The 27,355-nt window shown below is 44.8% G+C and overlaps 1 protein-coding gene across 1 annotated transcript in view; it reads left to right on the top strand.

Moving 5' to 3' along the window:
• TKT (transketolase) overlaps positions 1–27,355 on the top strand; it is a 172,504-nt gene that overhangs the window by 33,880 nt on the left and 111,269 nt on the right. Inside the window, exons 4-6 of the mRNA XM_069643620.1 lie at positions 989–1,086; positions 26,185–26,376; positions 26,588–26,706. Of these exons, the coding sequence (XP_069499721.1) occupies positions 989–1,086; positions 26,185–26,376; positions 26,588–26,706 (409 nt within the window). The remainder of the gene's footprint in view (positions 1–988; positions 1,087–26,184; positions 26,377–26,587; positions 26,707–27,355) is intronic.

Raw genomic sequence — 27,355 nt, 5'->3', positions numbered from 1 at the left:
TCCTCCCTTCAAGGCTTCAAATCAGTGCCCAGCAGGTTACTCACAGACCTCTCAGCAGACACAGTAATCTGCTCTACATGCTAAGAGTAAACAAGCGATCACCTAAATTCATGCAAATTTCTCAAGCAGACACTTGACTCACATCTCTGTCTGTCTGTCCCACAGTGCTCTTTTGTTCAATTCTATCCAAACGTTCAGAACTAGGGACCCTTCAGGGACCTATTTGGAGTATCTTTGGCAGCTTTGCCCAGGCGGGACCCAGAACAAACCGACCCACTTGAACACCTGTATGCTGCTTGTAAAGATTTTTCTAGCACTACCTACAAGCTTTCAAGGAAAGGTAGCCCTCCATACCTTTTGCACTTATTACCCATTAGCACCCTGGGCAGGGGACGCAAACCAATCAAGTTGCTGGGATTGCGGGCTGAACCTACCGATCCAATCCCAGCCCCAATTGCCTGATCACTGCAGCAGCAGCGGCGCCCGCTGCCACCACTGCTGCTTCCGCTCCGTTGTCCCTGCTGGCCACCATGGAAATGGAAGAGGGGCTCTACACAGAGCCCTGCCTTCCTGATCCATGGTAGCCAGCTTCAGTGAATATTTTGTTTCAATGAATGGGACACTGAGGGCCGTCCTGTTTATTTAAACAACATACTTTGCTATTAGCTCCCTGGGTTTCTGGATTTAGAACCTGGGGTGCTAAAAGCCAAAGGCACCTGTTTGAGCTGGAACGGGTGGTAGCGGCACCAGGATGCTTGTTAAAGACCCTTACTATGCTCAGGCCTATTAACTCTGGCCCCAGGCCGTTACCACCTGTTCCAGCTTGTGTAACGGGCGCATGCTGCTAAATTACCATCACAATACCCTAGAACCTGTCTGCAGAGAAGACCTGATGTTTTATAGACAGAGATCAGTATCAAACAGCACTGTATTTTTTCAAAGATTTTTTCAAATGTGTATGGGTTATCTATGTTAATTTTTTTTTTAGAAACAAGAATTTACTGATGTGGCAACTGGATCCCTTGGACAAGGCCTTGGTGCGGCCTGTGGCATGGCGTATACGGGCAAAGTCTTTGACAAAGCCAGGTAATTTGTTTAATATCTTCCGCCCTTCGAAAAGCAATTTAGACGCCCATTTTAGACATTGGGGGTTTAAGACGTCAACTCAGTTATCCAGATTCTAGTCATTTTTGTAGTATCAAACGAATGTAGGTCCTTCCAAATGTGGTCCTCTTAAGCAATTTGTGAAATCACGTTTCAGATATTGTATTGAAGATTTTTGAACAAGGCACATAAATGCCAGTTATGTAAATTGACTTCCAAAAAAAACACTAAATTGCAGCACGTCTCAGAATGCCAACCCTGTGCAGGGATTATCTATATTTTACACCTGGTTTCACCGAGGCCAGAGTTTCATACTTCTTTGTTACTGATTTAAATGTATTGGTGAATGGCGTAAAATAGGGTACAATTCAAGATTATTACCACTGGAGAAAAAGATACAAAATGAACACCATTGTCCCTTGAGCATTATAGGGGATCAGCCTCTAACTGAAAAGCTCCCTTTAAAGAACTGCTCTGCTCTCCTTTCAATTTGGGACAGACTGTTCCCAGGATCAAAAGAGCAGATTCAGTTATTTATGTCATGCTTTCCAGTATTGCTTTTCCTGTTTTCTAATCGACTTTGATCAAACTTTGCTTGCGGCTACATAGTTAACTCATTGTAGGGTGGTAGTGAGTAAAATTCAATCCTTCTTACAAGCGATCCTCGATGAATGTGTGTAAGTAGAATTGATATCAACTTTAACGGAAATTGTAAGCAGATTTGGTGACTATTCAGAGAACCACGCTGGATTTTAGCAGTCAATGAGTCAGTGTGCCAAGCCCTTTGCAGTGATGCTTTATTTAATTCACCACAGTGACATTTGTATTAGACTGAGATGCAATAGCTGCACAACCTTGCATCACTGCATTTATGAACATCATTTTCCCGAACGTTGCACACACATTTACTCCATAAAATAGACAGGGTCTAGCTGAATGCACCAAGAAGGTTGGTAAGAGCAGTTTATGGTAAGCTGCCCAGTCACCAACATGTTCGTATGTAACGTGCAAGATATACCTACTTCTTGTCTATGTTCATTCACAGTAAAGTTGTATATAATTTGCAAACATGTCTGCCAAATGTGTTACGTATGCCGCTAAAAAAAATTAAGTTTGCACAATTAGTAGTTTCCATATCTGATAGATGTAGAAGATAAGGTACTTGGTTCAATCAAGTTGTGAGCTACAGTGAGTGCGTTGGTGGTTCCCTATTGTACACGCATTATACAGTTATTTAAGTGACAGCAAACACATGGTAAAAACTCAAAGGAGATACACTGTATTAACTTGGTTACAGAGCTTTGAAAGACCAAAATCCATGTGCTCACAACCACTTTAAAGAACTCCGAATCCCTATATATGGACTATTGCAAGAATTTAGAGAAGGGAAACACACTTCAGCCATTGACCTCAAATGCTGTTGCTACCATATTATGAAACGGTGCAATCCTAGAATTGCATATTGAAAAAGAAACCTAGAAACACCACCCTGCGTTCTAAGTGATTTGCCTGCTCTAAAACAACTGATTTGCTCTTTAAGCCTCTCTCAATCATGATGGGTCACCCCCATGATGCACTAGCTGTAGACAACCATGCAACCCTGCAGTGACACAGGCACAGGACCCTGTCTTGTGCTCTCCTTGCAGCTTACAAGGAATATCTTCTTGCTCTCTTAACTGCATTTCACTCAACAAAATCTTCCTACTATCTAATGTCCTCTAGCAGCTCCCATACCTTCACACCCTCCCCCCAACCCTCTAGGACATGCCTTTTGTCCATCTTCTCTGCTCCACCTTCTCCTCCTTCCCTGCCAATGATTTTGCCTCTCAGTTCTCCTCAAAAATATAACATTTCATAGACCGACATATTGCATCTGGATGGATTCTACTCCTATTCCTCACCGTCTGTCTTCTCTCCAGCACAACCTGCTTCTGCTGCCCCCTCTTTACTGTTATTCTCCCTCAGTACCCTTGCAAAGCTGGCACCAATCCTCAAGGCTGTCAACATGTCACATGTTCCTGTTGACTCCTTCACCTCACAACTCACATACCATCCAGGAACTAGAAACCTTAACCTGCTTCTTCCCCTCGCTTCTCTTCAACCTCTCGCTTGCATCTAGTATCTACCACTACTTCAAGACTGAGATTGCTCCGTTCTTAAATAGCTGTCTGTTGGCTGGCGCTAATAACTGTTGGCCTGTCTCTCTTCTCCCTCACTGCTTAACCGTTTACTTTTATACCTTGAGGATAATGGACTCTCCGACTGCCTCCTATGGGGATTCCATGGAAAGCACTCAGTGTAATAGCCCCACTCACATCTCCAACTTCCTTACCTCTGTCCAGCGCTCTAAACTCTCCACACTCCTCAACATTCCTGATCACTCTGTTGCCTTTGACACTGTAGATTAGTCCTCTCTTCTCATTAACATCTCTAAAATGTCATCCACAACTCAGCACTACACTTGGTTGGCCATCTACCTGGTTGGTCCTTTTCCATCTCATGGAATATTAGCATCTCCGCTCCCACCTCCTCCCCACTGTGTGTGTACTCCACTGATCCTTTCTTGGCCCACTTATTTTCCAGCTCTACATTTCTTTCCTCATCTAAGTAATCACTCCTTTAGCTTCAATTTCCCTTTATTTACAGATGACACCTAAATCATTTTCTCTTTCTCTTCCTTCACACCTCCCCTATGCTTCTATATATCCAACTCTGCCCTCTTATCCACCACTGGATGGTGCTTAAGTGCATCATGCTAAACTCTTCTAAGACTGAAGTCATCTCCACCCCAGCCTCCAACTCCCCACCCTTTGTCGCTACTGTGCTATCTCTCCCCCTGATGTCCTCCCCTCAGTTCCCAAGGCTTGCAAACTGCAGGTCTTTTTTGACCTTGTTTACCACGTCAGCCACATTAAACCTTCTGAATATTTGTAAGATTCCCCGTTCACTTACCATTCTACTAAAACATTGATCTTTACACCAGGAAACTAAACCATCTCTGCTAATCTCTAGGAACTGATATCACTAACAGAGCGCTGGTGCACACAGGTGGAGTGGTGACAGCACCAGGAACAATATCGCGAGGAACGTAGGATCCCAGTGACAGTGGAACAAAGTCACCAAGCAACCTCGAGGAGAGAGTGGCTGTGGAAATCAGTGTGCTCATCAGTAATGATAGCCTCACACCCACGTGTGGAGAGTGGCACTAGAGGCATTACTAGTGGTGTAAGGAGCAGTCAGTGATGTCAGCACAGTTGAGGAAAAGCTGCTGGGCAGAGCCAGAGCAGCACCGCGGATACACTGATCAGGCAGCGAGGAGCATTCAGTATGGTGTGGGAAATTAGTGAAATGTCTGTGGAGAGTGTGCGTGTGTGTAGAAGATACACGTGGCTGGGGGAGCAAAGACACTGGATCTCGGGGTGGTGGGGAGGGAGATGAACCTCCCAGGAAAAGTCATTAGGGCAGGCTAGATTCAATCCTCAACCTTTAAACTCATACTCTCTACAACCATACTCCCTCACTCCCTACACATCTGCCCACCAACTTCATGCGGGATGGCTCTCTATGCAGCATAGATCCTTCATCACACTCCTCAACCTAATGTTAAGTAGCTCTAGTTCATGGAATATCTGCCTCTTACCTGCATTTTGGGGGTAGCCAATGTATTGCATCTGGATGGATTCTGAGGGAATTTTGAGAATAGTCAGCGTATTACATGTAGGTTAACTTTTAGGGGTAGCCAATTCTTTTTAATCTAAGTGCATTCTAGAGTGTAGCCTATATACTGATTCTAGGTTAATTTTAGAGGTGCATTTATATAGCCAATGGACAAAAATAGCCTCGTTTTAGAATGCTACCCTTCCAAACTCAGCTGCATGCACACAACAAAGCATCCTGCCAGCACACAGGGGCACGTATCACACTCCATCCATCCTCATGGAAACTAGCCTGAAGTCATGGCCAGCCTACCGCACACATCTGCCATCAAGCACTAATCTAAGCACATTTCTCAACATCTCTGCCATAGGAATGCAGCTATCCCCCACAATAAAATCCGGTCTAGCTGCACACATAATGACTCTCCTGCTCTCGCATACTCTCCAAACTACCTCTCAGCACCCATCCACATGCAAGCTTGACATGGGTGTCTAGCAGGGGCTTGGCACCCCTACCTACCTTCGTATTGGCTAAAATGCACACATGCATTCTATACCTCTCGGACGAATTTCCATACCTGGACTTCGGTCCCCCAAGGGCGTTCAATCTATAGCGCTTTCGGACCATACCAATGGCGAAAGGCGCTATTTAGATGACAGATAATGATGATGATGATGAAAATCTCCTATCTTCATCATCTGTCTCTGCTTTGAGAGATATAAATCGCTGATTACAAATATCCTTTAAAGGCAGCGTTTTATAAGGGTTTCCAATGGAATCCAAATGCTCATTTTCAAAAAATCTCATGCAGCTGTAAAATGAAGTGCTCCCCTAAGACGGAGATGGATGCTATCTCCACTCTGCTGCCCCAGAACGGCAGACAATGACCTGGAGTTGAAAATGAAAGCATGAAGGCAATTTTTTACGCTTTCATTTTACACCCCACTCACTGTAAAATGACCACTTCTTTCTCTTTGCTCCCCTCCTTTCACGCCCAATGACAACCTCTACTCTGAGAGTTCCCCACTCCCACTACCATGCTTCCCACCTTTTACACCTTCACCCCCCTGGTGGAACACCCTGTCACCGGAAGTGAAAAATAGATTTGATCATCTAAAAGTGATAATACCCATTGTAACTATTATCAGTGTCTGTATATAGTATGCACACATTGCTGTTGTTAGTCTTGGCTATATCTAATCGATGCTTCCATGTGAATCTTCCCCACCTGCACCCGATTATCAATCTACTTAACTTTCACCATTCACTGTTATTGCACTTTTCTACGTTTCTGGTTGAAATAAATGTGTGTTCCCTTTGTCAATAAATAGAAATACAGGTAATTCTGTCTGGCCTCTAGATCCCCCCTGTTCCTTTCAGTCAAGCTGCTTCTGTGCCTGTCCTATGCTATTTCTTCATTCCAAATCTGCATCGAAGTCCCGTTCTGGGTGACAGACTTGAATTTGCACAGTAGGCCAGCGTTACCATGACTCTCTATTGGCTCACTTAGTTCTCACTGCCCACCAATAGAACTTGCGTTCAATAGCAAGTCTCCTCTCCAGGGGTGCACGTGTAACCATCGCTAGTGGGATTTACATACACAGTACACAGTTGGCGATAGCCACTCTGTAGTTACGGTTATGTGGTTAAGTTGGACGTTCCATAAAATGAGGACTTTCTGAAGTGCTAATAACTTTTGGCGCGGTTCGTCGAAACTGCACACAACTTTCAATAAAATGTAGGCACGTGACAGCTTTTTTATCAGCACCTTATTACCTAGAACCCTCTATTAACCTGTTCCTCCGTTGCCGGTAATAGCAACGGTTCTGGTTAAGGAAATGCTGAATAAGAAAGTTTTGGAGCTGGATAAGAAAGCCAACTGGCCAGGAAGCTTGGGTATCCAGCATTTATGCATGTCATCCGGCTCTAAAGGTTCCAGGTAATCACGCTTTTACTGCATGTATACTGTGGGCTGCTGCCACTTGTCTGCAGGACACCTAGGTTGGCAGTTTATTGTTTCATCTAGTCTGTGTAATGATGTTTTATGGCATCAAAGTGGAATGGAATATTGCGTGCAGTCAGCGTTTGTCAAATGAACTCGTATAGTCGCTCCTGATTTTCCATATTACATAGAGCCAAACAGATACACCTTTGTTGTGCAGTTGTTGGTGTTCCTTTTAATTCGCCCCTGTTAAGTTTGTTTCATTTGTGGTGCCTGTCGGGTGAGGTACATGATTTGTGTGTCTGAGAGCACACCTAACAATATGGCGAACGGTTTAGTGCACTTCCGGAAATGGCTTCCTGTGGATGATGACTTGACCATTTCTTGTACGGATAATGACTTCCTTTTGGTGATGACGTGGCAATTGCTTGTAGAGATACTGTGTGACAAAGATGTGTGCCGGATTTACTAAAGCAAAAAGGGTGTGTTTGTTAGACATAGGTGGCAAGCCCATGCAAACATTTTGTAGCAAAGTACATATATATGTTGGAACTCATCTTGCCATGGGCCTGAGATAATGTGGGAAGCACAGAATGGGATAGTTTGTCTAGATGTCTGAGTAGCATGTGGTGGCGCATTATGGTGTGGTGAGGAGCAGATGATGGCATGCTATGGCTTGGTGCTGGGCATAGAGACCCTGAATAGGATACAAGGCGCCTGTTATGGTGGTGGCAGCTAAAACCATTCTTATTGTTATTTTGATCAGTTTCCTCACTTGCATACCTGCAGTGCATTTATTATGTAGCTTTGAGTGGCAGTCAGTGGCCCCAATGGGCGCAAGACCTTAGCACACAAGGAGCTACAACAGAGTAATTATTTACATAAAAAGGTGGAAGGCATTGACCAATGGTACATGCGGGTGAGGTCTTATTTTAAGAATAAACAACGATCAGAAAAGGCAAATATTAGAGGCATAGACGGGCATGAACAATATGCATAAGAATAGCAGTAAGCAGACGGCCCATTCCAGAACCAATGCAGGAATACAAATGGGGTATATGCTATCCACATAGTCAAAGGGAAGTGAAATAATAAACCAAGCATCACAAATACTGACAACATCATTGCAAAGGGTACGTAGGGCGTATGAGCAGATCTCACAAAGACACAAACAAGATCCACATTGGAGGGATCGAATTTGCATTGCATAAGCAGGAGCTAAAAGTAGCTCCTGGGTATCCAGAATTAACCAGTGACCAGGAGATACACTGGGGAACGAGGAGCTAATACATAGCGTTCCTCAAATATAACTTCCACATAAGATGCAAACATATAATTTCATCCATTATGCTTTAAATGTTGTATATATGTGTCCTAATATTTCTTTATACATAGTCACCAAATGCACAGAGTTAAATTCACATAGGTGTGTTTGTTTGACGTTAGTTGGCCCGGGGAGCCAAAAGTAGCTCCTGGTAGATGTTCGTATCGAGGTAACCCGGCTATTCTAGGCAGCAAACAGGAGCTAATTAACTCCTGCTCCCCTCAATTTCGAACCCTGCCTTTGTGGTACAAGTGAGAAGTGTGGAAGACTTGTGTGAAGCTCGTGAGAGGTGAAAGGTGGTGGAATCGAGAAATAAGGGGGCTTTCAGTGGGGAGCTAGCAGGTATTTCGTTTTTGTATTTTATTGATTTATAAAGCGCCTGTGCCAAAATGCTGTGCATTAAAAATGACACAACAAATGGAATTGGGCAATTTAAACAGTCCAGACATAGGATCAAGAAGGGGAAAGCAGGACTGTTTTGAGATTAGAGTGAAAGAGAGAAAGAGTATTGGAGGATCTAATGTTCAAGAGGTAGGGAATTCCACTGTGTAGGGCCAATAGTTAGAAGGATCTAAAGCCAGACTTGGCACAATGGGGTTTAGGAATGTAGAGTCAGTATAGAAAGCAGATGGGGGAGCAAGCGCATCATTATCATCATTGCAACAGGGCAATTATGAGGACAGCCAGAAGAGAAAATGGAGAAGAGTAATAGAAGTGTGGGGAGAAATACATAAAAGAATACAGATGGAGGAGTTGAAGATAGAACACAGAGGAACAGCTGGTAGGCCAAGAAGTAGTGTGGAACTGTAGGTGAGAGGGGATAGAACAAGAACAGAAGTATTGAGTTTAGTAGTGTTCAAAGAGAGGAACGGATGAGCTTTGTGAATATTGAATAACTGATGATGACATGAACAAGAGACATTTGCATTTTGAGAGGAAAACTAAAAGGAGGGATGGCAGATTATTCTGAGGTTGTGTGCAGACGAATATAGTGTAAGAACAGAGGGAGGGAAATATATGGAAGGGAAAGGGAGAGGTGAAGGAACAGAAGAAGCAGTGAAAGACAGTATCACAGTTTTAGAGGTGATAAGGCGGAGAGTGAACGTGCCTCTAGGATTGTATAGCAGGAAGCGCAGAGGAAGTAAAATACCAAATGAAGAAACGATAGATGAGCAAGGGAACGTCTAGTGGGAGAAGATAAGAGGGTAACAACCGAATCCTGTGGCACACCATATTGTAAGGGAAGAGAGGGAGAATGCTTCCAAGCCCAGGATACAGAAAAGGAGCAATCAGAAAGATAAGATTGAAACCATTGGAGAACAGGGCAAGAGAAACTAAATGAGGAAAGAGTTAAGAGGAGAGTGGAATGATCAACAGTGTTAAAGGTAGTGGAAAGATCAAGAAGGATAAGAATTGAAGAACATTTGGAGTGGCTATTATTAAGAAGTGAGTTTGATAAACAAAGAAGAGCCATTTCAGTAGAATGAAGAGGCCAGATATATGATTAGTGCAGGGGAAGGAGAGAGTGGAGATCAAGATAAGAAAATATCTGAGACTATATGTCTCCTTCTGGTATTTTAGAGAGAAAAGGAAGAAGGTAGGAAGGATGGAAGTTAGCTGAAAGAGAGGGATCAAGGAGGCTTTTCTTAGAATAGGAAGGATTAGAGCATGCTTAAATTCGGACTGAAAAACAGCAGAACTAAGAGATTCATTAAAAAAGAGAGGTCAGAAAAGGAAGTGAAAGTAGATAGATTTTAGTGATAAATGATGAGGATAAGGGGTCAGCAGGAGAAGCCGTAGGTTAAGCACAAGAAAGGTATGAGGAAGTGTCAACATTCAGAGAGGATATGAAGGGGGATAGAGAGAAAGATGTAGAGGGTGCAGTGGGATTAGGGAGAGTACTAGAAGAAGAAACATAAGAATGCAACTGAGTAGCTTTGTTAGAAAAGAAATCTACACAGTCAGTAGTGGTAATAGATGAAGTAAGAGAGGGATCAGGTGAAGGGGAGGAAAAACTATACAATGGAGTAGGTGAAAAAGGCGATGGAGTTGGGGCGAGTAAGAGAGATTGCGGTCAGAGAAATGGCACTTTTTTGCAGCTAGCAAGAAGGAATCATAGAAGGAGTGTAGAGAAGAGAGAGAAGTGAGATCAAGCAGAGTGAAAATTTTTCCAAGAATGTCCTGCACAGTGTAGGGAGCAGCGGAAAGAAAGAAGATCAGGAGTGAGCCAAGGCTGAGGGGGTTTATGATAGGTAGCGCTGTTGCACTCTATGTGGACACAAGTCCTATTAACAAATTAAAAGGACTTTGTATGTATGGGTTAGTAGTGCAGAAAGACTACACTCCACCAACAACCTCTCTGGGTGCGTATCTCAAATCAACATAAATCTCATTGTTGAAGAAAACTGGAATTTAATGTAGTCTGGGTTCATGCACCCATGACAACTACTAAACAAAAAGGTAAAGTCACAATTAGACATAAATTAACTTGTGGTCATACAATTATTTACAAATCCAGAGAACATAACAAACACTTCTCCTCGTAAAAGTAATAAATACAAAATATTTCATTAACACATAACCAATTAACTACAATTTGAATATAAAGTTTGCCAACGCGTTTCGGATTGCTAATCCATCATCAGGGCTTGGAGCTTCTTGTTTATTTCATTTCAATGTTGCAATAAACATAAATTCATCTGTCAACCTATAACGCAACAGGTAGACTATCTTAAGTTAAATCATCCAAAACATGTACCTCTAAGGCTGTTTCCGATATAAGATTGTTCATACACAATTCATCAAAACACTGACCTCAAATCCCATATTGAACGACTGTGTGTGGTTTACACCCTGTATGGTTAAAAATAATTGCATACATGAGAGTAACTCCCCAGATGTATGTCATATGGAGTTTATAACAAGAAGGCTCATTCATAGCAGGTACCCTACTCACCCAGCTCAAGCCATTAGTGCTTACCTTATGAGTGCACTAGGGGTCCCGAGCCGGCCGTCTGTAAGACGAACGCTCGTAGCGCCTGAATGTTTATGAGGAGTTACCATGAAGACCAGGTGCATGGATATTCTATGGCGTGCTGCTGAGGCTCTAAACCTATTACCTGTCTGTTGTTGACAAGTACATTCTGCTCTGATCAATTCATCCTGTAATGCTTTCTGTGTTCACTGTGGTATACATAGTTTGTGCGTTCACTGCGGCACAAGCCATGTAGCATTCTCATGTTTCTGTGGTAATTATTTTGCTCATGTGCAATAGCCAAAGGTGAAATGCATATTAATAAACTAGGTGCGGTGATGGTTCAAAAGATAGCGGAGTGTGTTAAGCACTCATTGCAGACATATGTGTCCATATGCAAGATTACAGTACCAAATTTACGCAATGCCAACTGAGACTTTTCTATGTCTGAAGTTGATAAACCTTTATGCATATGTACTTTGCTGATAACAGCACCTGTTGTGCTACAACAAAATGTACACGCACCAGATAACGGTTGCCATAAAAACTAAAATAGCATCATTGTGGTCAGGGTCTAGAAATTGATTTGTTCAGATGGGGAGTTATGAAACCTAAGCAGGCACCTCAATGATGAGCATAAAGTGTTAGTCCGAGAGGTGATGAGGAATCTAAAGGAAAGACTGTGGAACCAAAGTGTTCATGCTTGTATCCTAGCTTTGCCAGCAGATGATACAGTGATCCTGGACAAATCATCTTATATCACTGGCATTACTGTGCTGCCTTCTGCAAAAAGGTTTTCCTTCTCACCTACTGGTGAAATTGTTTAGCCCATTTCCTGATCCTTCTTTTTATGTAGGTCATTGGAGTGGAAGGGGCTCTTGACAGAAAAGAGAGGGCCAGATATTGAAGATGTATTTAAAGCTTTAAAATACAAAACAGAAACCAAGATGAATCCTTTAAGATCACATCAATTAGCAGTACTTATATACTTCCCATGATGATGGAGACAATAAAGCGAGAATAATTCTCATTTTGTATAATACACTATTAAAAGGTTTGGTTTAAAAAAAAATGCCAGTCCTATAAAATGGGATCGAAAAGAAGTGAGTCCACACAACAGTAAGTGGATTGCTTGCTTATTTATTCAAGGCAAGATCTCCCTCAGTAACCCCCAGCTCTAGTCAGGATGTTCACCAAGTCCCAACTGACCAGAATCCAACATAAACGTTCCACCCAGGAATTCCGGTATCCGGTACCCAGTGTTCTACGACTGGGGATGTTTAACAACATTGGAGAAACACAATACAACAGGGATTATTTCAGTTTGTGTAAGAACAGGAAACTCTTTATCTCAGAAATCTCTTTACATCAGACATTGAACAACATCTGGTAAATAATCGAACAAATCCTCCAAAAATAAATTCAATTCCTGTTCCTATCATGGCATATGCAGACAACATCGTCTTACTTGACAGAACTCCATCTGGGCTACAACTCTCCCTTACAGCACTAAACAACTACATGAATCAAAATGATCTAATAATCAATATCTCAAAAACAAAGACTATGCTTTTGACGAAACCTCAACCAAAATCAAAACAACAACCATATTTTAACATCAATGGATTAAGACTGGAAAATGTGACAACATTCAAATATCTCGGCATCACTATCAACCAATCAAAGACAGAAGCAGATTGGTTGGATAAAGTGGAACAGAAGGCTCAAGCACTGGCACGACAGGGTTGCATCCTACATAGGAAATTTGGAAAATTTTCTTTTAAACCAATAATTGCGTACTACAGGCAAAAATACATTCCAATAATAACATATGGAACTGAAACAATGATAAATGCAGAAGAAATAAATTGGGTGAAATTCGAGTCAACATTCTGGCGCAAGATTTTAACTCTCTCTCAATCGTATCCAATGCCGAGAATACGATACGAATTAGCAACCCAATCCATCGGATCCATGGTACGCTGGAAACGACTGGATATCTATCGCAAACTACTGTCGGACGACAAGACCCCTGCAATCCAAATCTTGAAAACCAACTTAAACACCTTAAATAACACAGTACTAGAAAAATTGAAAAAATCAATCACCAAAGAAATGGACCCGGAAGAGATATCTGAAGAACTCTTAATCATGCGTCCTCAATACGCCAAAACCAAATTACTACAGAACGATTGGATCAAAACCATCAAACAGAAAAACACCTACAAGCAGACGCTGCAATGCAACAAAGATAACAGAAAATTACACGAACCACAGCCATACCTGCTATCATTTCCTGACCCAACCATCAGATCAATATTCTTAAGAATCCGTTTGAATATCCTACCAACAAACTCCTATTTGGCCACAACAAAACAGATTTCAAAAGCACAAAACTACTGCCGCTTCTGTGAAATCGAAATTATACCAGAAACCATATTCCACCTGGTTATGGAGTGTCCTTCTCTTGAATCTCAATGCAAGCAATTTGGCTCCCACTTTGACATGGCCTCACAACAGATGAATACAGATGAAAGATGGGCTGCTATTCTCAGTGGAAAGAATAACAAATATATATACACAGTTCTCTTTCTCTCCAGCATCCTTGATCTCAATGGAAGAAAACCCTAACGCACAACAGATCTCGGCTTCCTCTTTTTCCCCTTGTCACTGTCTTTCACACCTTTTCTATATTCTTCACGAATAACAATGATGGAAAAGTTTGATACCAAACTAAAACATCAAAAAAAAAAAGTGGTAAAGTGCAGAAATTGCAGAGTGGGTGCAAATCCCAGCTTCACTTCTTTACCAATGTGTGATCCTGGGCATCACATTAAATCTCATATTGAATCACATTTAGTATCAAAACTGTTACCCTTCAGAGTGATTTGGTTCTCAGGGTATGATCTTCAAAAAGCTATAGTGTATAGTTATTATCTTTTTCCTGAAGATCGTTAAATTGCTAACGATCTTCCCATCTCTGAAATACATTGGACTAAAGACATATTTAGGAAATTAGCCATTCGATAACTAACAATCAGGGTGAAATGAGGGCCTTATCGTGCCAAATGAGTACACGTGAGAGCTACCGAACCTAATAAACTCGAAACAACATCTGCAAGGCCATGGGAAGCACAGTGCCCCAGGCCTTGACCTTCCCAGTGATATTGCACACATTTTGAGTGTTCTGTGGCCAATGCTCCTTCCTTTGCAGTGTGTAGTGCTGCTGCGGTCTGCCTGAGCTGAGCTGTGAAAGGTACAGATGCTGGTATCTGTCTCACATCAGCGGTTTCAAGATGCCAGAAATGGCTGCTGTAGAAATAATGCCTTTCAGAAACCGCTGAGTCTCAGTGACACGGAGCCTTTTGGTAAATCGGCCCTCAAGCATCCACGTGTGCTGACTCTGAGAGCGGATCAGTTCATTATGGGGACTCCAGTTATTGGAATTTGTATTATGCAGGTTTGCTTTTCACGTTTGTCCTTTAAAGTGCATGTCACTGGGCAAAACATGATGGTTTGACATTCTAATAATATAGGCCGCCTGTCAAAGTTTGCCCATCTTGGAATTGGACTAAGACCAGGTGTTAGACACATTCAGCTATGAATGCACGGTAGGGGAAATTCCGTTTGCAATCCAATTAGCCATGCTATGTTGTTAAAATGCCTTACAGCTCCCATTGTGGGGATTTCCCTGCATCTTTCTTGGCTCGATCAGGGAGGGCCTGTGCAAGCACTAGGCAAGCTAGGTGGCTGTCGAGGTTGAGAGCCAGGTCCTCTTTTTGTTATGTTCGCATGTGCAATTTTCTCTTTAATCACAACCCCTCGGCCCTGGCATGCCAATCTAGCGCCGCTTTATTGATCCTTCTCCGTTCATCGAGCAGTTCCAACTGGCGGAAGTGAAGTGTGGGAAGTTACGTTTGAGAGAGAATTGCTAAATTGCCATTTACCCTATGCCAGCCTTTTTGATGATGTCAAAAATAGAACAGAAACTGCATTTCGTTTCCCAATGCGTTACCTGAGCCAAATTCAGTCCCTATTTGCACTACGCCTCTTCCATATGATATGATATGGTATGGCATTTGTAACGCGCCTATACACAAGGGAGGGGGAACAGAGGGAAAACAGACAACGATCCTACTAGGCCAGGTGTCATTCAGATGGCGCAAGTGCATGGGTAGGGGGAGGGGGAAAGTGCGTGGGGGCAGGAGGGGTAAGTGCGGTACATGGGATAATAGAATAAATAACAGTAGGTAAAGTACGGCCAACAGGTGGCAAGTGCAAGGGTAAGTGCAGACATTGGGTGTTAAGTGCTGGTAGGGGGACTGTAGGGGTACAGAAACAGTCCCCAAGTGTGAAAGTGTGAGGGTTGCCTGGAAGGCAGTGCAGGTAAGCAACTGACGTGGGGGGGGGGGTACCTGGGCCCGAGATCAGAGGGTGGCCAGGTAACCAGTGCAGTTTCGGTAACAGCCAGGAAATCAGCATGGGAGAGGGGGAGAGTAAGCAGAAGAAAAGAGGAAGGTTTTGAGGTGCTTCTGGAACCGAAGATGATTCTCCTCAAGTTTCAGGGAGACAGGAAGGCTGTTCCAGAGGGAGGCCCCCCCCCCCCGAAGAAAGATCTACCACCAACTTCTTGCTTGGAGAAGCGACTGACCCTGAGGGAGTTGGAGGCAGTTGAGCGAAGAGCTTGAGAAGGAAGATATTTGGGAAGAGAGAGTTGAAGGTATAGAGGCCCCAGGCTCCAGAAGGCCTTATGGACAATGTGGAGGGTTTTGAACTTAATCCTCGCAGCCACTGGGAGCCAGTGCAGAGATTTCAGTCCTGGAGAGATACGATCCCTGAGCTTGAAGCCAAGGACAAGTCTCGCAGTCCTGTTCTGGATGAGTTGCAGAGGGCCGAGGGCAGAGGGTAGAAGCAGGCAGATTTAGAAGGAGGCTGTTGCAATAGTCAAGCCTAGACAGAACCAGTGCTTTCTGGAGACAGTGAGCTTCTCGGGGGAAGGAGAGGAAAGAAAGAATACCTTTGAGAAGGTGTAGCTGGTAGTGTGACTTCTTAGAGACATAAGAGATGTGGTGAGAGAAGGAGAGTGAGGATTCGAAGATGACCCATGGGTTTTTTGCCTCACAATTGGGAGTAGGAGGAGAGCCAAGAGAGGAAGGCCAGAGAGTGACAGGAAAGGAGGGCGCGGGTGTGCCCATGAGGAGAATCTCAGTCTTACTGGCATTAAAGCAGAGATCCTTGGCAGCACACCACTCCTGGATGGCGGACAGACAGTCAGAGATGAGGGAGGGAGGAGATGTGACTGAGGGCAGCCTGAAAATGGGGTAAGTGTCATCCGCATAGCACTGGAAGTTGGGGCAGAGTACTGCAATGCGGTGGGCAAGAAGTGCCAGGTAAAGATTGAACAGCCAGGGATAGAGGTTAGACCCCTGGGGAACACCACAGGTAGAGATAGAGGTGGATGAGAGGAAGGACTCAAGTTGAACCTCGGAGGGGCGATCAGAGAGGAAAGAAGTCAACCACGACAGTGCCTGACCGGTGATCCCCAGGTTTTCGCGTAGACGGTTGAGCAGGTTGGTATTGTTAACTGTGTCAAGGTAGAAGAGAGATCAAGTAAGATGAGGACACAGGGGGTGTTGGAATGGAATGAAGGTTGGAGAGCAGGTCTTCACGGATGTTCAGGAGAGCAGTTTCTATGCTTTTGGCAGCTCTGAATCCAGACTGGTGATCATGGAGACAAACAACAAAATAAGTGTGGAGATTGAGCTGGGGGAGATGGCCAATTTTTCCAAGAGTTTGGCCAGAAAAGGGGTGATGGAGATTGGGCGATAGTTAGCCGGGCAGGACGGTTCGGCAGAGGGTTTCTTAAGAAGAGGGTGCACAAGAGTGTGCTTCAGGGGGGAAAGAGTGTTTGCAGAAGTCGGCCAGGGCAGGAGCCAGACAATGTCAATGCGGTCCTTGATGGTTTTGGAGGAACAGGGGTGAACCTGTTTTGAGGAAACTTTCATAGATTGATTGGACTTGTCTAGGAACCTCGTATGGGGAGAAAACGGGAAAGGTAGAGCAGGAAGGAGGAGAGGAGGAGGAGAGGAGGCCAAAGAGGGGCCAGAGGAAAAGCAGGGAGTAGAGGGAGGAAGGGTAGAGGAGGATAGAGAGGACAGGATGTCCTGAGTTTTAGAGATGAAACAAGAAGCTAGTGCCGTGCAGAGGGCCTGGGAGGGGACAGGAGAGGTAGAGACTGCGGCAGGATTGGCCAGTTCCTTGCAGATTTTAAAGAGTTCAGCTGAGTTGTTAGATGCCACACAGATGTGGGCTTGGATGTGAGCTCTCTTCTTGGTGAGGACAGAGAGCCGGTATTACCTTTGGAGCAGGCGTAAGGCCAGTTTGTCAGAGTATGTGCATGAAGCGCGCCATTCCCTCTCAGCCACCCTGCACTTGCGTTTGAGGGTGACGAGGTCCGAGTTGTACCAGAAGTTGCATTTAGCTTTGGGCTTCAGGCGGATCCTCATGACAGGGGCCAGAGCATCGAGAGTATTAGATATAACAGAGTGGTGCATGGAAAGGGCTGTGTCAGGGTGTGAGTCAGCCGAAGAGGGAGGTGGGTAGAAAGAGGGGGTAAAAGCCTCAACTGACAAGCGGTGGGGTGCAGTGCTGGACTTGGCTTGGCCTGAGGGGTAGAGAGGGTGAGCAGGGAGGTAAGGAGAAAGTGATCACTCTAGGAGAGAGGAGTGGTGAGAGGGATAGAAAGGGGAAGGTCTGAGGAGATCTGAACATCCAGAGTGTGCCCTGCAGAGTGAGTCGGGCCAGAGGGGAAGACTAGTGAGTGAGTGAGAGTCGCATAGGTCGCAAAAGAGTTCAGAGGAGGGACAGGAAGGACATCCCGGTGGATGTTGAAGTCTCCAAGGAGGAGGAGTTGACTGGTCGAGACTGGGAGGTAGGAGGAGAGGTCGACCCACTCAGAGAGGAAGGAGGAGATCTGACCAGGTGGCCGATAGATAGTAGCCACAGTAAGGGAGTGGCTAGGAGAGAGAGAGAGAGAGAGCCTGCACGCGAGGCATTCAAAAGAGGAGTATCAACTCCCAAGTCCTCTGCCGGCACCTAGAAAAGGCCCTAGCACTGGGACATTGTTAGATTGTATTTCTAAGCTCTGGTGAACAGAGGTTTAGGAGGCCGCCACTGGGAACACTTCTGGGAAGATAGCCAGACCAAATCACTGTAGCTTGGAGAGCAGCCAAGGCTAAGTCACAGGGGGTCTTTGATGAACACACACACAGTAAGACACCAAGAATTACCCTTAGAGAGTTGTATATGAAAATAGACAATGTATTAGCCCAGAGAATAAACACAGGTGAATAATTAAATGCTCAGTAAAATCACCACTCAAACAACACACTTTATAAAATATATACAGTAACTTATGTCAATGCGGTAAAGTGCGGAACCCCGCTAAAACATGTAAGGAAAAAGGGCAGGCAAACATAACTTAGACAGTCTTCAGAGATGGATAACCCTAACTTTATAAGTCCAGCCCTACGATGTATGGAGCCTTGTGCTGAATGTTCGATGCGTGTGTAAAGTCACAAAGTACAATGTCTAAGGAGCTGGCAAAGTTCAGAGGCAGGATTTTGAAAAGTGACAACAGGTCCCAAGATCATGGGAGGATCTGCTGTGATGAACAAAACTATTCCCAACTTTCGGAGGTCTTAAGGAAGCGGATGGCTACCCAAGCCAAAGAGAGGACCACAATCCTTCATGCATAAAATACAATGGATGAATAAGGGCCCACTGGTAAATGATTTCAGTACTCACCGCCCTAAGTTCAGTTCGGGTCCAAACTTGGCAGGTCTGGAGGGGGTTGCCAGAGTTTTGATATCCCGCCCTTGATTCGGCTTCAAAGTGCACAGGTGTTGCGGCTGCAGATGTGGGTGCGGTTTACACCGGGAGCTGTATCTCACGTTGAAGAACAAATAAAACACTGATGTAGCTGGTCTCAGGGTACAAAAAGGGATGCAGGAAAAACGCCTTCAGTGATTGTCACTCTCTCACAGTGACACAGGGGTACCCAACTCCCACATCTGATGCACGCTTCTCTCTCGCGGCCCAAAGCAGCTGGGATGATGAAAATCAGTAAAAATGTGCTTTGAGGGCAAGCTAGGATTCCTCAAAGTTTTGTGGGCAAAACTTAATATGACAATGCTCCTACACGGGTGCCAAGTTTCGAACTGGACAGTCTACCGATTGCCCAGGGACACTTCCGAACAGGCTCTTTTGCAGAACAACCACAAGGCATTGAGGGTGATTGGTTCCACCACTCCACAAGGTTCAAGCTCCTTCACAGGTGTTCGGAGATCGAGCACAAAGCAGAGCTCTACCGGGACAATAGCGGGCTCACGGCCCGTGGCTCCGGATAGTCCTTGGGTCTTCCCCACTCATGCACGCCAGCAGTGGTCCAATTCATGGACCACTGCAGCTCCCATGCTCTCGTGCTCACCAGACATCCTGGAATCAGTATGTGGATTGGGGCCAGATTGTCCCAGCCCCCTTCCCACACACGTGACCTGCAGATGTGGCTCTCACGGGCAATTGCATCACTAAATAAAGAATTCCTGGGTCACAAAGACCAGGGGGAAGGACAATGGAAGGCCAATGCAATAAATGGCCAAAGTAGTAGACAAAAGACCTTGTGACATGGCCATGACGGACACTAGCCACAGTCATGAGCCAAACACAGTAAGTGCGGTACTGCTTGGCCAAAAGTTACAAAACTACATGAAAACGCTTCTGCTGCCACCAGTCCACTCCTAGGTACATTGTCCAGTCAACAAAAAATCCTTAGAGGATGACTAGGGCCAGAAAACATAAGGACCCCATTGCACAGTACAGTAATGTTCTTTGCGCAATTATAAAATATTACCAAAAGTGGCAACAAACTGGAAAGACTGAGAGAAACAAAGTTTCTCAGTACTGACAGCCTGACAGATATGTCATTTTCCCTGTAATGATGAGCAGAAGCCCAGTGGAGTGCAGCTCTAGGCTGTGCTCCACTGGCAAAAATCAGGTCAGTATGCTGAAAAAAAAGCAAAAAGTTTGCGGGGTCCAAAAATATAAAGGTAAAATAGTCATGAGAGAAATGTTGCCTTACAGACATGGCCCGCCCCTTCAAAGGCAGAGGATCTCTTAGAAAACCATTTTTTTAGTTTGGGATATTAGGTGGCACTTGAGCCGCTTATAAGCCAAATCTATTGCATTAAAGTACAGACAGGGAGGAGGGACACACAGCTTGTAGGTGTTGTTTAGTTATTAGCCCACCCATTGGCTGCCCATGGCCATGCTAATCCCTATGGCCATTCCTACCCAGTGTCAATCCCCCTCTCCATTGCCCTCCCCAAAACACCTCCTCATGGGACCTCTTTCTGCTGTAGCTGTAAACCTGCTACCGGTGTTATACAAATGTCTTAACCAGGTCTGCCTTCAGCCACTCGATTTATAAGCACTATGTGCCCCATTCACTGAACTCCCGTTACAAACAAGCACTGGCAAAGCCAACAGTTCAGGTTTGTGTGTAAGTGTTAGACATTTGGCAGGTACGGCTATTAGATGCCCAGGTACTCACACCATTTTGCACCTGCTACCATGCATGGGTAGTTTATACCACTATGGCAGTGCCTGGCAAGTGCCTTGCCCACTCCTACACAAAAGCCCAAACTGTTGGCCTTGCCAATGCTTGTTTTGGGCGTATCTGTTTTGGGCTTGTCTGTGGCATGCCTGACTGTAACACTGAACACAATTAGGATTTCAAAACAGCCATATTGCCTGCTAATGTGGGCTGTACCATGCATTAAACACCTGAATTAAAGTTCGTTAACAAGTTATCCAGGGTGATTATAGCCTTGGCTCTGGGGCTAAGCCCACATATTTATTTCACAATGAATTAAAGTTGTTTTCGCATTATATGATTTTGTGCTAGAGTACAAACAAGTTTCATTGTCATCCTGAGAACGACACACAACGAATCAGTGAGCAGAGAACCCGGATTGACGTTGGCAGTATGTGCCCTCGTTCCTCTCTCTGTTGCATGCCCCTGCTGGACGCATTGTTTTCACGCCTGATTTGGTGTGTAGCTCTCCAGAGGTGGGCAGGCGGTTGCATGCTTCCTCTGTGCAGCTTCCATCCGGAGCTTCCTCTGTCACTAACGCTGACACTGGTGCTCAATCTTCCTCTGCTACGCCTGAGGTCGGCATGTTCTTACACATTGTCGCCACCCATCCCAGTGGGGTAACAGAAAATGTGCCCCATCTGCATGCCATGCTCAACCCCCAAGCTCGGCAGCAGGCCACAGGCTGTGCCACACTCCGTTCCAACCTGGGCCTCTATGCACGCGCATGAAGATCATGCTCCTGCAGAGGCACACCACACACTGCACTAGCACTTGCTAAAAGCTGTAAGTATGTGTTTTAATCAAACCTTAGATCTTTCACCTAACGCAGAAACAAGGGGGCTGTGCCTGGCTCCCAAGTCCTGACACCCAAATGTACCAGCAAACTCTGTGCATAACCAGTAAGATTAGGCACAGTAATGAGGCAATAAGAAAACATGTTCATGCTGGCTCTGTCAGTATTTGCCAGTGTCACCATGTATGAACATTCTCTTGTTGGCGTTCCCCTTGATGCCAGAAATAATCTCCTGTGACAGGAAGATAACATGTTAGTGCTGCTGCACAAATGCTTGCCCAACCCCTGCTTCACCATCTAATAAAACTCGTCACAATGACGTTGCCCTCAATGCCAGTAAAACATTTTTGCTACAATAAGGAATCATTTCCGTGTTTGGCTGCACAGATGCCTCCACCCACCAGTAAAACATGCAAAGCCACAGTAAGAAAACATTTACTTGCTGACTGCTCAAGTACCAATACCCTCCCCATAAAAGACCACACATCATATTGGACTTGCCCCTTATGTGAGTTAGAAAAGCCATAAAAAAGAAAGAAATGTCAAGTCTCCCTGCCCCATTGCACTATAAACCCCCCACCCCAAGCCCTCCACCACGTAATAACATTCAACAAGTTGACTTTTCCCAAAAATACCAACAAAACATGTAAGAAAGCGTCCATGCTCCATTGCCCCTTGCCTGGTCCCAATACCTTGAACTCATACATTCATACCCATTCACCTACCAGCTACTCATCCAGTGGTAGCTGATCAATGATTTAGTTGTTGGGGCGTAAACATTTCCAACAAATATGACAGAGCATCAGAGCATATCGAGGGAGGTCAAACCAACCAAAATGGATTCTGGTTTTTGCCCCCACCCCCAAGAAACATTTTGAATAATGTATTAAAATGGTGCATTATACATCACACTTTCTTTGACAAATTGGTTAAAAAGCCAGACAGTTTGTAATTGGTTTTGAAGGGTAATTCCAATCCACAAATGCAATTGATGCAACTCAACAACAGTTCACAGCAGCCTTTCCATGATGCCTTTGCCCACAATATATGCCCGCACATATCCATGATGGCTGCACTAATATATGCCAGTATTACCATATAAGAACATGTCCAGGCTGGCTCTGCCAATACATGTCTATATCTCCGTGTAAGGACATAATCCTGTTGGCTTTGCCATTAAAAATACAATGGCACAATAAGAAAACATGTCCAAACTGATTGCAGCAAGATGGCAGTCTAGCCATGAAAATAACACTCATTATGCTTCATTTTTCATAGATGCTCAGAATAAAATGCCATGCCACTGTAAGAAATAGTTACTCTTGTTACATCAAAATGCCTGACTAGGCACGTAATAACACATATCATGCTTTATTTTTCATAGATTCTCAGTAAAAAATGTCATGCCACGGTACTGAGATGCTGGAAATGCATTGGAGGGATAGGGCCTCCATATCCTTGTCCTTGTCCTTTACTCCTTTATCATGTGTGTTCTGTGTTGTGTATGTTTTGGGCACCTGTGTGTGGCCCACAGAGCAGGGTATGGGCTGGTGGCAGCTCCATGCTGAATTTGACAGATGCTCTGAGTATCCTCCATTTTGGGATACCCATACCCTGCCATAGGAATCAGTGGATTCCCGATAGGAGACAAGATTTCTGTCATCTGTTACCTTGTTTTCTCAAAGTCCTGGGAAGCCCTGACTCTGTCCCTTCCCCTGACTGGCTGTTGGGTGGAAGTTCCATATATGGTATTGTGGGGAAGTCCAGGCCAGACTGGCTGGAGCCTTCCAAGTGATTGTATGTTGTAGGAACACCCTCTGGGTGGGATCTGGGTGAATGGAGTGTGTGACCAATATACATTTCATGTTATGGGTGTCTGGTATCTGTGTGTGTGACACAAAGAATGAGACAACCCTGTCCGAAAATGACATGAATGCAGTGTGGTGTGCTGAAAGGCTGGGTGCTTGTCCCAATCCAGATTCCTTGTTATGGGTTTCTGGATGGAAGTGAATGGCCTGAATGCACTGTGAGCTTGATTGGCTGCCTGCCCCGAATGCCCTTCTGAATGATTGGTTGCCTGAGTGTGACCCAGCAGAGTGAATGAGAGACCGAGCAGTATATCTGGGGACCTCTCACTAACTGGAATTGTTCAGAAGCTGAAGTAGAAACTTGAAGCTGCTTACCCTTGAAGCCTGCTGGAAGAAGAAGAATTGCTGCTTCTTTCCTTTGCCAATCTGAAAGCTGCTATGTCTGTCGAGGACTGATCCAAAAGAGGACCTGGGTAGGAGACCTCTTCCTGAGCTACGTGGGAACATCGTGCACCAGCTCATCCTCACCAAGGGCTCTCTGGAAGTCAGTCTCGAAAGACTGTCAACCGGAGAGGGGGACAGCAAAGGAACCATTGAAGTAAGCACCAGGACGTCGAGGCCGTCGACTGCCATCACTGTCGACAGAGGTTCGGAGGACCGCTGTAACCTCGTCGACCGGAGCCGCAACTCTCCATTGCTTAAGACACTTTGAAATCAAGGACTCCCTTGTCATCACCGTCGACCGCTTTGTCCTGCCGGAGAAAGTCAAGGTCGCTGATGAACCAAGGAGAATCTGCCAGTGGGGTTCCCACCACTCGAAGTCCACAAAGAAGCCAACGAAGATCCGGAAGCCAGCTGTGGTCGAGTCCCGATCGTCGACGCCGACGACCTGATGCCCTTGCTGGGCCTACGGTTTTTCATTGAATCTACTGCAGCAACAAACTCTCGTCATCGAGGTGCAACGCATGCCTCATGTTCACATGACTTCCCCGACCAATCATCGACGAGCACCACGAAGATCGAAGCTGCGCTCCCAACGACATTGTTCACTTTTTCTTTGTGGAATCTCGATGGCCCGTGGTTCCTGCCTTAAAGGGAGTGCACTCAAGAGGGATCCGTCGATGACCCGTCAAAGAACTCTGCTAAACCAGGTACATTGGGGTAGTCAACCATTTTGTAACAGTAAACAAGACTATTTTAAACATATATGGATTGGGCTTGTTGATACACTTTATTTACAGGTTGCCCACGTAGGGGGATTCTCACACAGAACTGTGATTTAGTTACTAAAGTACTATTCGGCCATTGTTTAACCCAACTTGTCTTCCCTCCTATGTCTAATGTTAATTCACATTACTATTTGATTTGTATGCCATTGAGACTGTCAGCAGTTGGTGCATTTTAAAGGAGTTAAGTGTGGTAGACATAGACATTGTACATATTTATCATATTAGTATTGCCAAAGCACAAAGTGTGTTATTGATTGTGTATATATTCTGAACCTTATTTATTATATAAAGAACTGTGTTATCTCCTAACATAGTGTGTAGGCATTTCTTTGTGAGAGCTTGGGGACTACACTGTTCTTAACAACCAGCCTGCATCACCTCCTGAGAGCTAAGCCTTGATTGCTCGTCCATTGCTAGCAACAATAGAGAATCTTGGTTGGGGGGCTCTGTGCTTTTCCTCTGCCATATAAAGGGCAGGAGTACAGATAACCCCCCTCCAGTCTTTACAGGTATGGAATAGCTAGACTGGCTGAACCCAAATGCCAGTCTAGACATAACAACACATAACATACTTGCTTTATCATGGAGGGATGCCCATTAAAAATGCGTAAGTAGCTCACTCCTCCACCCCGCTCACATCCACCCGCAAAAATCAGCTACTAGGGGGCCGGCCCAGCACAAACATGCGCACACCCCTTCGCAGAACATGCACTCAATCATTTACTCACACCATTCACTTGCTCATTCATATGTGTACCCATACATCATACACTCACTCATTCATACACACATTACATACTGCATAGCACACCCTTGTATGCATGCATAACTACATACAAACATACACACATCATAAACATACAACACCATCGCACGCACGCACACACACTTACAAAAAATATTTGTTTTCTTATCTCTGTTTCCCAGTCCGTCTTCCTTTGAGGGACTTCTCTCCAGAGTGGCCTCCAGCAGACGACTCTCACACTACAGCATTCACCACGCTGTCAGGAACTAGGAAGCAGGGAGAGTTTGCTTGTTGCTGTAATGCACAGTGGAGATGGAGGGCCGCGCAGCAAACAGAACATTTCATTCATGCACTCTGACTACTTAATAGAAATGATCTGGCTTCTGAAATCACAAATCCTTTCTTTCTGAAGCTTGACAGCCTCCTGCCCCCAGGACATGGTGTGGTGGGGTCCCAGGAACTGCTAAGCGAGTGGCTCATCTGGCTCTTGCCGGGTGCTAATGGCTGTAATGGCCATCACGAGAAGGGTGAGGGGCTTACCTAGCGGTAATGGACCTAAGCTTAATCTGATAGACCCAAGCAAGGTTTATGATTTCAGTGTTCTTTTAATTAAAGCATTAGGTAATTCCACTTAGGCACTGGCATCTGAACAATGGTGTTATGGGATTTCCTTGGCCCGACATACCTCTCCAAACAGTACAACCTCTCCAAAAACTCCAGCTGTGCTAGATTTAAGAGACCTCCACCCTATACATCATCCAGCACTCCAAACCACCCAAATATTCATGTCAAAAGGGGTACGCTAAAATATGGCTAAGCGAAGGAAGTTGCTAAAGTTCTAGAAGTATAAATCCAGTTAGCTGGAAATATCAGGGGACCACTTTTGCAGAGATAACGATGGGAACACTATGTCTGGTCAATGGTTAATTGTCCCATGCTCGTTTATCCTTTAGTTATCGAGTCTTCTGCCTGCTGGGAGACGGGGAGTGCTCAGAAGGGTCCGTCTGGGAGGCGATGGCCTTTGCTGGCTTCTACAAGCTGAACAATTTGTTTGCAATCCTTGACATAAACCGCCTTGGCCAAAGTGATCCTGCCCCACTGCAGCACAAAGTGGAAATCTACCAGAAACGGTGTGAATCGTTTGGGTAAGTGGCAGTTATGATTCTCGGACAGATATTACACTCTTAATTTTTTTAAAGAGTATGCTTCTTGCTAATGTAGAGTTTCTCCTGTCTCCTGGGCTTTTGTCGCTATAAAGTGAAGACTGTTGAATTGGTTAATGAGAATGTACATGGATGCTCTGCTCTGCAGTCTTTAGATCAAGTGCAAATAATCAGTGTTGTGTTGACCTTCCAGATGGAATGCTCTTGTGGTGGACGGACACTGCGTGGAGGAGCTGTGCAAAGCCTTTTCTGAGGTGTCGGACAAGCCCACTGCTATCATTGCAAAGACTTTCAAAGGCAGAGGAATACCAGGTAAGTGCCCTTCCCTTTCATAATGCTTTCTGGAGCTTGTCACAGAAGTTGCCACTTCCGTAAGCACCCGTGGCTCCACCAACTTACTGATCAGGTGAGCGATGTTCATTCATGTCAACGAGGGACAAAAATGAGAATTCTTTAATAAGGACTAAAGGCCAAATCATTGCTACCAAATACAGATTTGACCTATCCCGTGATCTCGTGAGTCAAAAGATTGGATAAATAGATTTTCAATATATTTGATAGTCACTCTATGTCGATGTTGACTAAGTAGTATAGCCAATTAGAGGTCATTGGTGTGTTCACAAGTAGGTGTTAAATGTAAAGGGAGGGGTAACCAGTTTCCTACTCGTTTTTCGATGTACCGATTGTGAATTACATAATTGGGGTGCAGAGGCAATAGAAGATAGCCAGACACACCAGGAGGCAGTGTTGACTTGTTTTGAGACCAAGGATGTGTGCATCAGAATGGCTTTGCTGTGGGCAGAGGGTGCATGGATGTGGATTTCTGGGAGGATGAAAATAAGTTCATGTTGTGTGACACAATGGGCCTCATTACAAGTCTGGCGGTACTCGTGCTGGTAAAAGCGGCAGGCTGCTGCCGGACTTGTGAATTTTTCCGGCGCCTGGCTTGCCGAAAACACTG

Source organism: Ambystoma mexicanum, chromosome 2p, assembly GCF_040938575.1.
Source record: "Ambystoma mexicanum isolate Mex_15411 chromosome 2p, UKY_AmexF1_1, whole genome shotgun sequence".
In the NCBI taxonomy this organism is placed as follows: domain Eukaryota; kingdom Metazoa; phylum Chordata; class Amphibia; order Caudata; family Ambystomatidae; genus Ambystoma; species Ambystoma mexicanum.
The sequence above is the reverse complement of the archived record's forward strand: the minus strand, read 5'-3'. Positions and strand labels throughout refer to the sequence as shown.